General features: G+C 47.3%; 1 protein-coding gene across 2 annotated transcripts in view; it reads left to right on the top strand.

The window, feature by feature from the left end:
• The first annotated feature begins 1,589 nt into the window (after positions 1-1,589).
• ACSF2 (acyl-CoA synthetase family member 2) overlaps positions 1,590-11,459 on the top strand; it is a 31,421-nt gene continuing 21,551 nt past the window's right edge. The window contains exon 1 of one of the 2 annotated variants that reach the window (XM_070389693.1): positions 1,590-1,849. In XM_070389693.1, the coding sequence (XP_070245794.1) occupies positions 1,722-1,849 (128 nt within the window). In that variant the 5' untranslated portion in view covers positions 1,590-1,721. The remainder of the gene's footprint in view (positions 1,850-11,459) is intronic. The other variant, XM_005890316.3, reaches the window with a different exon arrangement.

Raw genomic sequence — 11,459 nt, 5'->3', positions numbered from 1 at the left:
CCTCTCTGGGTCTCAATTTCTTTATCCATAAAAATAGAGACATATTCCAAGACATTCCTATTCTCCGTAGGTTGATTGTGAGGGCAGAGATAACTTCCTTGAAGAGTCTAGCCTGGGGGGATACATCTTGAAATTGGTGGCTGTGGTTCCACATCTGTCTGGGAAGTCAGGAAAGCCCAGTGTATGCAAAGCCGAGGCTGGAGCAAAGTTCAGGAACAAACTCTTCCCACCCTTCCCCCAGGACTCTCAGACTAGCAAGGAAATTTCAAGGGCCTGCAAGGTCACTAGCTACTCTCCACTTCACAGGCCCAGAGAGGAGAAATGACTTGCCCAGGGTCACCCAGCAAGCTAGTAGCAGAGCCTTCCAAGTAGGGCTTAGTACCCAGACTTGGGATACTCCCTAGGGCCCCACATTCCTTGGGCTGAGCCAGCAGAGTGTGTGAGTTAGTCTGTTAGGAAGACATGTCCTTGCAAGTCCAGCTCCTTATAATCTGTGCCCCTCTGTCTTTCTTCCTGCACCATCCCCATATCACTGAAATGTGGGGACCCTCTCCAGGAGCCAGGGTTTCAGGGGGTTCTGAAGTCACTCTCAGGATCATGAAGAGGAGCAGTGTACTCTCCTTCTCACAACCCCAATTGAGCCCAAGTTCCCAAATAAAAATAAAGGGTTAGGCCAAGTCCCACCCTCAGCCACCAGTTCTTCTTGGCCCAGTGTGTATCCCTACCTCTGGGTCAGGACGGGGAGGTCACCCTGCCAGGGCCTTTCCCCCAGTGTTCTCCCCTTCTCCTCTGGAGGAAGGGTCATGGCTACAGGGACACTGCGGACCTGGCACATGTGCCGCCTTGGTGCCCAGTGCCTCTTCGCCTAGCCAGGTCCAGAGATGGGCACTCATCTTCTGAGCATTCTGCACCTGCACCTCAGTCTCCAAGGCCACAGGGAGGGCCTTGAGAGAGAGGTTTATTTTACATTCACACTTTGGAACAGCATGGGGCACAGGTTCCAATGCCCAGGGCCACGGGGAATAGAGATGGGAGACTGACGCTTGGGATGTGGGGGTACCAACTGGAGCCCCTTCTGAAGTTGACATCTATCCTCAGCCAGTACTTGGGCCCGCCGGGGGCTCTGCACCCTTTGTCCCAGCTGCCTCCCCTCCCCCGCGGGCCCTCTCCTCCAGCTGGCATCTCTGGGAACGCGGGCTCCCCTGGCTTCAGGCCTGCAACCCGGGGCGGGCGAGGAGGGGGTAGGCCCACACGTGACCCCCCCCCCCCCCCGGGCCAACACGGCCCGCGGACGGGAGACCGGGGGGTGGCCGGGTCAGGGCGGGGGGCGGTGGCCGGGTCTGACCTCGCCGCGCAGCTGGCTGCCCCTCCACGAAATCAACAAAGTCTTGCGCCTCCAAACCCAGGCCCCTGGTGGTTGGGAAGGGAGACCTGTCTTGGGCAGCGGCCGTGGACGCCCGATCCGGAGGGAAACCAGGGCGATTCTCCGAGGGTGGGGGTAGGAGGGGGAGGGCTGCGGGTCCAGGGGAAGGTGGCCCGCGAGCAGGCTCTTCCTCCATGCCTCTCTCGGCCTCGCCTCGCTCCGCCCCGCCCGCCCGGCACCGAGTCCTCCGAAACCCATAGGCAGAGGCGACCCTCCCGCCTCCCCGCCCGCTCCGCGCTCGCCCCGCCTCAGCGCACTTTAAAAGTTTTCTCTGGCTGGGACGCGGGCGTCGCGAGCCATGGCTGTCTACGTCGGGATGCTGCGCGTCGCGAGGCTGTGCGCCCGGAGCCCGAGGGTGCTGGGGGCCCGGGTCGGCCTCTCCCGGGTTTGGCAGGAAGCGAGGTTGTGGGGCGTCCGTCCTCTCAGGTACGCGGCCCTGGAGGAGAGGGACGGGTCAGTCCCCAGGGATGGGGTCTTGGGGATCCTTCAGAGCCTCTCTGGGGGCCGATCGCGCTCAGGCTGGGAGGTCCTCGGCTGCCCCACCTCCGCCGGGTGGCGCACGCCAAGGAGTAGGTACCCCCCCGCACCTGCACTCAGGCAACAGGAAATGCTGGCCTGGCCCAGCAGACTGGTGGCTGCAGCTGGTGGCTGTCAGGGACCCTGCACTGACTCTGGGCTCTGGTCCGGGGCTTTAGGCTCTCCCATTGGTGGGCACACTGATGACCAGAAGTGGAGCCTCTAGCAGCCTGTCCTGAGGGGGAGGGGCAAGGGCAAGGCCTGTGCTCTGTCTCCAGGACACTGCCTCTGAGCTAGACCCCTTTCACTGATAAACTCGGGGACCTCCCACGCCATGTTGTCCACCCCAGGCCACTAAGCTCTGCAGTGTCTGCTCTTCTCATCAACTGCTAACACTGCTTGGCTCCTTACTACCTACTGGGTCTGTTTTCTTCTGTCCTCAATGCAGAGGGTGGGATGGGGGCTGGCAGGTGGAGGATGTGCTCTGCAGCAGCGAAGTAAGTTAATGCTACCTCTTTGTAAGTCTGCAGTTGTGAAATTGTGTTGATTAAGCAGAACTGGGCTCCCACTGATATGATCAGTGGTGGCTTTTACCTTCAGCACCCAGCAGAGGGAGGCCTGGGCACCAATGAGTCTGCCCTGCCACCCAGCTAGGCCACATACTAGGACTGGGGTCAGGACACAGCTTTTAACACCAGATGGAGTGTAGGCCTGGGCATGGAAAAGGGACAAGAAACCGGAAGAGGTTTCTTATCTGAGAGAACTGCTTGTTTAAAAAAACAAAAGAAGGAGGAGGGAAGTTGGAGGGAGACAGCAGACTCTTCTTGGGCTGGAGTTCAAGATCACAGTGTTTTGAACATGCTGGTTTCTGAAGATGGAAAGCATATGCCGTGCTTTCAGATCACCAAGCCTAATTTTCTGAGGAGACCCAGTGGCTCAAGGAGCGTCAGCAGATGGGATTCTGATGAAGAAAACAGTTCTCCTCTAGCTTGGTCACTCACTACCTCCCGGTGCCTCCCCAGGCAAGCTCTGCCATGGCTAGCCTGTAGCATCCAAGCCTCACCTCTGGTCTTCAGGATGCTCCTGAGACTGTGAGGGCTTTCCTTATTTACTCTCCAAAGTGAACATGTTTCATGATGCTAGGTCAGGCCACCTTTGGCCACATGGTATCCTTCCTGACCTTTGACTTTATGTGCAAACAAAGCAGACCTCTTGCCTGCTACAGGCTTACAATCACGGATTAGGGGCACCAGGCCTCAGAGAAATTCTGACTCTGTCAGGAGGAGATCCATGGATCCAGAGAAAGATTTCCTGAGCATTTGGCCTAATTCCCTTCCATGCCTGCCACTCCCTTGTGCTTAAGGCCTTGCCTACTGACTGTGGTGGTTTAACCTGATTTTGTTCCTACGTTGCTCTTAAGAAACCCTCAAGAGTCTCAAGCATTCAACAGATATTCCTGAGCGCTTACACCATGCCAAGCACAAGGTGGATGCTGTTGTTATGAAAGCCAGAGAACCCAGTCTTCCAGGAACTTGTAGTCCAATGAGGGAGAAGATAAGTCAGCATGATTACTACTCAGTGTTCTAGGAGCCATGGTGTGAAAAACTCCCGGACTTCTGTACTTTACTGTTTCTGATCTGGTCACGTAAAACCTGCTTTCTTTCTTTCTAGGATTTGTTGATTTATTTTTTGGCTGTACTGGGTCTTCATTGCTGCACACGGGCTTTCTCTAGTTGCAACAAGTGGGGCTACTCTCTAGCTGCAGTGTGCCAGGCTTCCCATTGTGGTGGCTTCTTTTATTGGCCAGAGCACGGGCTGTAGGCTCACGGGCTTCAGCAGTTGCAACACATGGGCTCAGTAGCTGCGGTTCACAGAGTCTAGAACACAGGCTCAGTAGATGTGGTGCACAGGCTTAGTTGCTCCATAGCATGTGGAATCTTCCCGGACCACAGATCAAACCGGTGTCCCCTGCATTTCAGGGTGGATTCTTAACCACTGAACCACCAGGGAAACCCTAGACTGCTTTCTTGCTGACCAACACCCCATGCCTGTTACTTATCAGATCCCCAGTTTTACCTGTTAGGAAAAAGCAAGAACTTTTTGGGTTATAGACTAGACTGTATAGATTGCTTTGGGTTATAGCCCTGGCTCCTCTACCTACTTGCTACATGACCTTAAGTATGTTACCTAACCTTGGAGCCTATGTGGAGTTTGTCACTAATGCTACTGCTTGCTATACTGACAAAGGCTTGCTCTTCTCAGTCTTTGTTTTGGGGCAGGGTTGGTCCCTGAGAACCTCCAGATGGGGTCTGTGTAGAAATTTCAAGTGATTTGAGGGTAGGAGAGGAGTCCCTCAAGAAAGTGTCCTCTTGCTTGCATCTGGTTCCTCTCATGGCTAGTTACCAAGATGTCAGCCTCTGCCAGGCCCAAGTCTAGCCCTTGGATCTGCTGGACAATCCCTTATCCACCCAAGTCAGGGATGTCCAGAGTCTTTTTTCCAGAAGGAAAGAAGAAACTGTCCATTGCTCTCCAAACCTCCTGAACTACCAACGCCTTCCCTGCTTCCCCAGGGAAGGCAGATGATCTAATCTGGAGCTTCAGGCACTCTTGGAGGACAGAATCTGATGCTGATTCCTGGTGAACCTATGATAAACAGGTTTCCTTCAGACCTCGAAAGCTGGCCTGGGGCTGCCTGAGAGGCAACTGTATCTGGGGTGCTGGAAGCACTCAGAGGTGGTGAAGACAGAGGGAACCATGGCTCAAGCCTCTCAGAATTGGGTGTGACCCTCAGTGAGGGTGGCGGGGTGCCTCCAGTAACTCAGCGCTGATGGTTGGGGCAAGGGTGTGAATGGACTTCATGGAACACCTTCCAGAGGGATGACTATAATCAGGTGGGACTGGTAGTGGAAGCTATAAAGGGATGTCCCTGTATCAGGGGATTATATTAAGCTACGAATTATTTTGGGTAGAAATCAATGTACAAAAATATGCTCTTCTCATAATCTACCGAAGATGATTAACAAAGTATTTGGTAATGATATCTCTACTCATTACTCCAGTCTAAGTGTAATCATAGAAAATAAACTATAAACGTGGACACTGGACATTGTAATCAGTGAATGGTACACAATGGTTTTAGTTACGTCTCCTGCCTTGCATGCAATCGGTATGCAATCCACTGTGGAGGTCCAGTGTGGGATACAAGAATGAGTAAACTTGTTTCCAGATACTTCTTTGCCTAAAAGGGATCTGCAGATAAGGATCACAGACCCACTGATTCAAGGCAGTAAGGGTGCTCAGTCAGAGCAGGGAAGAATCTGATAGGTTGGAATGGGATTAGGTTAGACTTCCTAAACAAGTTGGAATTTGAATCTTATCCCTCCAGTAACAGGGCTGTGGTTTGAAGGATGAAGCCTATATACTTGTATAAACCCTTGCCTGTGCTTGAACTCTTTAAACCCTGGGTATGAAGCCCTCCCAACATCCCCACATTATTTATTTATTCAATCTACAAAGACTTTGGAACCAGACAGATCTGAGTTCAAAAGAATCACTTTCTAGCTTTGGGACCAAGTTGAACTTAAGACTTTAGTTTTGTGTAAGTTTTGTTTTGTACTTGTGAGAATTAAATGAGGTCACATAAGAAAATCCATAACCCACAGCCTAGCACTCAGATTTTCAACCCACTGCATTGATGAGACTATGATACAGATAATACTTATGAAACAGTGGCTTTGCACACTCCTTCAATGACCCCAAGGCCCACAGGTTAGAGCCTTGCCTGGAGAGTAGGAGAAAGACAGTTCTAGCAGAGGCAACTGCTTGAACCAAGCTGTGGCTGCTCTGTGTTGGCGGACCTATCCATGCTTATGCTGAGTGTTAGTATAAAGGGCTGCTTTCTCCCACCCCCAATTACATACTGAACAAAGTACAGAATATAGTTTCATCTCTTGAAGGGGCCTTGCTAGAAGACTGTCCTGATAAATGACAGGTACCACTAACTCTGCCAAGTGCCTCTCCCTTTAGAAATAAACAAGCTGTTTTTCTAGTTTAGAAATCATGTTCTGTGACTCTCATTGGCATGTATGTGTTTTTCAGTTTAGGAGTCAGGTGACAGGAAAGCAAACCCAGCCTTTGTATGGCTTAGTTCAATATGGCTTTAGGCAAGTCCCTCAACCTCTCTGGACCATGATTTCTTTGTAAAATGGACCACTTGGACAAGAAGCACTCTACAATATTTCTGTGGACATTTTGTGATTTCCAGGGAGGCTGGGCTTTGAGGCTTGGATCCCTGAATCCAAGAGGGCTGTGGTGGAAGTTCGAAGCCTTAATACTTATATGAAATGTTACTTGTGCTTGAACCCTTATGAACTCATCCTAACCTCTGGACTCTCTGGTTTTCTCTAGCCCTCTGTGAGTGAACAGAAAACATTGAGGGTTTGACCCTAGAAAGTAAAGATCTAAACCTTGTATGTGGGGTTTTCCTGGTGGCTCAGATGGTAAAAAATCTGCCTGCAATGCAGGAGACGTTGGTTTGATCCCTGGGTTGGAAAGATCCCCTGGAGAAGGAAATGGCTACCCACTCCAGTACTTTTGCCTGGGGAATTCCATGGACAGAGAAGACTAGTGGACTACAGTCCATGGGATCACAAAGAGTTGAGCATGACTGAGTGACTAACACTTTCACTTTCTTTTTCAAACCACGTATGTGCCTTAGTGATGCCACCAAGGGCAACTGTTCTGAATCAGCCTTCACCCTTGACTTCTGTGTACTTTCCCCAGTAGCTCGGAACAGTGGCCCAGTGGAAAATCTGCAGCATAGATGCCTCCCGTCCCCAAGTATTTCAGGCTTTTGAAAATGCCCTCTGTCTTCTACAAACATGCATACACTATCAGTTTTATTGGAGTTAAAAACGGAAGCTTCCACCAATATAGAGTGCCCTGCCCAAAATCTTTATTGTAGCTCTTACCACTCTGGGGTTCTTTGTAGTCTGTGTTCTTTGTAAGCTGTGGACTCCATCAGGAAGGTTATGTTGGGTGGTGGAAAGATCATGGGACTTTATGGTATAATGCAACTGTAAAATGTACAAATCATAAGTGTACATATTTGATGAATATTAACAAATGTATACACCCATTACTCAACACCCCAAGATATAAAACGTGTCCATAACTGTAAAGCACTGCTATTCGGTAGAAATATAATGTGAGCCACATATGGAGTGTCATGTTTTTCAGTAGGCATATTTTAAAAAGTAATAAGAAATAGGCAATAAGTTTAATGATATATTTTCTTTAACTTAGTATAGCCAAAGTATCATTTCAGCATGCAATCAATCATGTAAAAATTGCTAAGGAGGTATTTAATATTCTTTATTTCATGAAGTCTTCTGAATCTTGTGTGTATTTAACACTTACAGAATGCTTCAATTCAGACTAGTCATGCTTCATGTGTTCCAGAGACCCATGTGACTGGGCTGCCATAGAGATAGCACAGCTCGAGAAATTTCTCTAGTGCCTCTTTCCAGTCAGTTCCCTCCCCAACCAGAGATTATCACTATTCTGATTTCTAATCTCTATAGATTAATTTTGTCTATTCTTGAATCTTAGAATGTATACTCTTGTGTCTAGTTTCTTTTGCTCAAAAACCAAGGCTTGCTTTGGGGAGAAGTGACCTATTGATCTTGACAAAAGAATTCATGGAAGTGTGTGTTATACATTAAACAGTTTAGCCTTCCTTCATAACCGTGGGGAAAAGGACATGATCTCCTGTGCCCAATATTTCACCTCTTGGGTGTAGCAACAGAAAAGTAGGCTGAGAAGTGGGGTCCTCAGAAGAGGTGTAACCAATGTGTCCGGGGACTGTCCCAGCAGAGAGCGGTGCAGACAGTGTGACTTCTAGGCCCACTGAACTGGGCAGCCCAGTTATACTTTGTGGTCCTCAATATTTTCTCATCTAAGAGCTGTTTTTTTAATTAAACATTTTATTTTGAGATAATTGTACATTCACATGCAGTTGTAAGAAATAACACAAACAGATCTCATATAGTTTCCCCCAATGATAACATCTTGCAAAACGGTGGTGCAGCAGCGCAGCCAGGATATTCGCACGGATACCACGTCACCACTGCAAGGATCCTTCAGGTTTCCCTGTTACAGCCACACCTACTGTCCCACTTCCACCCCTCCTTAGGACCGCTCACGGTCTGGTTTCTGTTCTCCTTTAATTGGATTTCATCATGTCCAGAGGTTATGTAATGGAGTCATACAGTATACAGTCTTTCAAGACTGGTTTTTTCACTCAGCATAATTTCTGGAGATTCATTCAGGTTGTTTTACGTATCAGGAGTTCCTTTTTTAATTGTTAAATAGTATTCTTTGATATGGGTGCACAGTTGGTTTAACCATTCACCCACTGATGGACATTTGGGGGTGTTTCCAGTTTTTTCAAATAAGGCTGCTGTATGCATTCATATGGAGAAGGCAATGGCACCCCACTCCAGTAGTCTTGCCTGGAAAATCCCATGGACGGAGGAGCATGGTAGGCTGCAGACCATGGGGTTGCGAAGAGCCGGACACGACTGAGCGACTTTACTTTCACTTTTCCCTTTCATGCATTGGAGAAGGAAATGGCAACCCACTCCAGTGTTCTTGCCTGGAGAATCCCAGGGACGGGGGAGCCTGGTGGGCCGCCGTCTATGGGGTGGCACAGAGTCAGACACGACTGACACGACTTAGCAGCAGCAGCATGCATTCATATACAGGTTTTTGTGGGATTGTAAATAAGTCTTTGTTTCTCTGGGAACATAATTGCTTATAGTTCTTCTCAGTATCTTCAGGAGATTGGTTCCAGGACCCCTGCAAATCCCCAACTCTGTGGTGGTCAAGTCCTTTATACAGCATGGCAGTAGTGCAGGCAGCTCTCCCTGTCTCCTGTTCCACGTCTGCGTATGGAACCTGTGGATACAGGGGGCCAGCTAGATGTGTTTCTTTAGGATAATTGTCAGCAGTGCAATGGCTGGCTTGTATGGTAGTTGTGTGTTTAGTTGTACAGAAATTGTCTGTTTTCCAGGATGACTGTACCATTTTCCATTCTCACCAACAATATATGAGCGATTAGCATCCTCATCAGTATTTGGTATTGTCATTGTTTTTAATTTTTGTCATTCCAGTAGGTGTATAGTGATATCTTATTGTGTTTTTAATACACATTTCCTAATGGCTAATGATATTGAGTAACTTTTCATATGCTTATTGTATATCGTTTTTGGTGACATATCTCTTTATGTCTTTTGCCCATTTTCTAGTTGAATTGTTTGTTTTTTTTACTGTTGAATTGTCAGAGTTCTTTATGCATTCTGGATACTAGTCCTTTGTCAGATGTGTGGCTTGCAAATATTTTCTGCCACTCTGTAGCTCATCCTGTTGTCCTCTTTAACAGGATCTTTCACAGAGCGGAAATTTTTAATTTTGCTGAAATTAGTTTATTAAGTTTATAGATTGTGCATATAGTGTCAAGTTTAAAAATTTATTGCCTACCCCTAGATCCTGAAGCTTTTCTCCCATATTTTTCTCTAGATTTTAAAAAATATTTAATTAATTAATTTGTTTACTTATTTTTGGCCGCACTGGGGCTCTGTTGCTGTATGTGCGCTTTCTCTAGTTGCGGCAAGTGGGAGCTAATGTTGGTTGTGGTGCGTCGTCTTCTTATTGCAGTGGTTTGTCTTGTTGCGGAGCACACGCTCTAGGCGCACAAGCTTCAGTATTTGCAACATGTGGGCTCAGTAGTTGGGGTGTGCAGCTCAGTAGTTGTGGCTCGAGGGTCCTAGAGCACGCAGGCTTCAGTAGTTCTGGTGCACAGGCTTAGTAGCTCTGTGGCATGTGCCATCTTCCTAGGCCAGGGATTGAACTGGTGTCCCGTGCGTTGGGGCGGATTCCTATCCACTGTACTAGCAGGGAAATCTGCCTGTTGGTCTTCGTTCCAGCACACAGACTTCTCTCTAGTTGTGGTAGACTGGCTTAACAGTTGCAATGCATGGGCTTAGTTCCTTGACCAGGGCTCAAATCCACATCCCCTGAATTGGAAGGCAGTTTCTTAACCGCTGAACCATCAGGGAAGTCCCTCTAAATGTTTTTCAGTTTTAATGTTTTACATGTAAGTCTGTGGTCTATTCTGAAGGGTGTTTTTCCCTTAAGAGACAGGTTGAGATTCCTATTTTTTGCTGAGGACCTTTTAACATTATAGTCATTCTTGTGCTCTTGGTGGCCACTGTACAGTAAAATGGCCATCAATTAAGAAAATGACCATTCACTAGTGCTCTGGATTTTTATCTGTCACAACAGCATCTACATTTTCTTAAACACTAGGTTGCATGTTGTAGCTGGTATACATGTGGCACTCATCTTCATGGGTACATAAAAAGTTTAACTTTCTTTCAGGGTAAAATAGATATTACAGTTTAAAAGTTGTTCCCTCCTTCACAAGCATCTGCCATCTCTATTCCCAGATCAACCACCAGCCTAGTGTCTTTCTGCAAATAGCGAAAGGAGCCCCTCTACACCTTTGAGAATGCAGCCCCCATGGTGTGTGGGTCAGTCCAGGGGCTGCTGGGTTGAATAATGAATCTTGGGGTGATGAGCAAGCGAGATGGAAGAGGAGCACCTGCTTCTCATTTGCCATGAGCTAGATGTGCTGGTACACTTAGCTGGAACTGTGTCTTACACAAGGGTGAGTGTATTGACTGAGGACTGAGGCTTGCCCAGGAGGATAGGATACCACATGAACATCACGGGCAGCCTGGGGCCCTTCCTGTTTGCATTAAAGTTCATCTTGTCCTGGCCCTTTACACAACAGGTCCAGTGGATCATTCTGTCCCTCCCAGCAAGTTGTTCTATCTTTCGAATGTTGAAATACCCTTCCTAGAAGATTATCAAGCCTCTTATATTTTTTTTTCTTAAAAATTTCACATGGAAAAAAATTTTTTAACACAATCATATGATCAAATAACAAGCACCTGTGTACCTACCACTTCAAATTAAAATATAGCCATACTTGTTACACAAAACTACAAATAAAATAAATATTATGGATCAAGTTGATGTCTGTTTTGTAAGCCTCCTCCTACTCACCCCTCACTAGAGAACTACTGTCATAAATTTAATGTACATCATGTCAGAGCACGTTTTTTGCTTTTAACATGTCTCTGAATCCATAAACAGAATAGCGTATCATTTGTAAAGCACATAGAATCATGCCAAGCAAGCAATAAGTGCTCTTTGTTTTTTATCCATAAAAATACTTATGCTTTTATAATTTTAGCAAAAATTATATCACCGCGCCCTTCTTTTTTCACCCAAAAGTATGTTTTGAGATCTGTTTACACCGACACCTATAGATATAGGTAATTCTTTCTACCTGATGTTTACAAATCCATTATATAACAACATCTCCAGCAGTGCAATTCCCACGTTAGAGGGTTGGCATTTTCAGCTTTTCTAGAAATTATTCTGGAGAGGCTGC

Source organism: Bos mutus, chromosome 19 (assembly GCF_027580195.1).
Source record: "Bos mutus isolate GX-2022 chromosome 19, NWIPB_WYAK_1.1, whole genome shotgun sequence".
Classification (NCBI taxonomy): Eukaryota; Metazoa; Chordata; class Mammalia; order Artiodactyla; family Bovidae; genus Bos; species Bos mutus.
The sequence above is the reverse complement of the archived record's forward strand: the minus strand, read 5'-3'. Positions and strand labels throughout refer to the sequence as shown.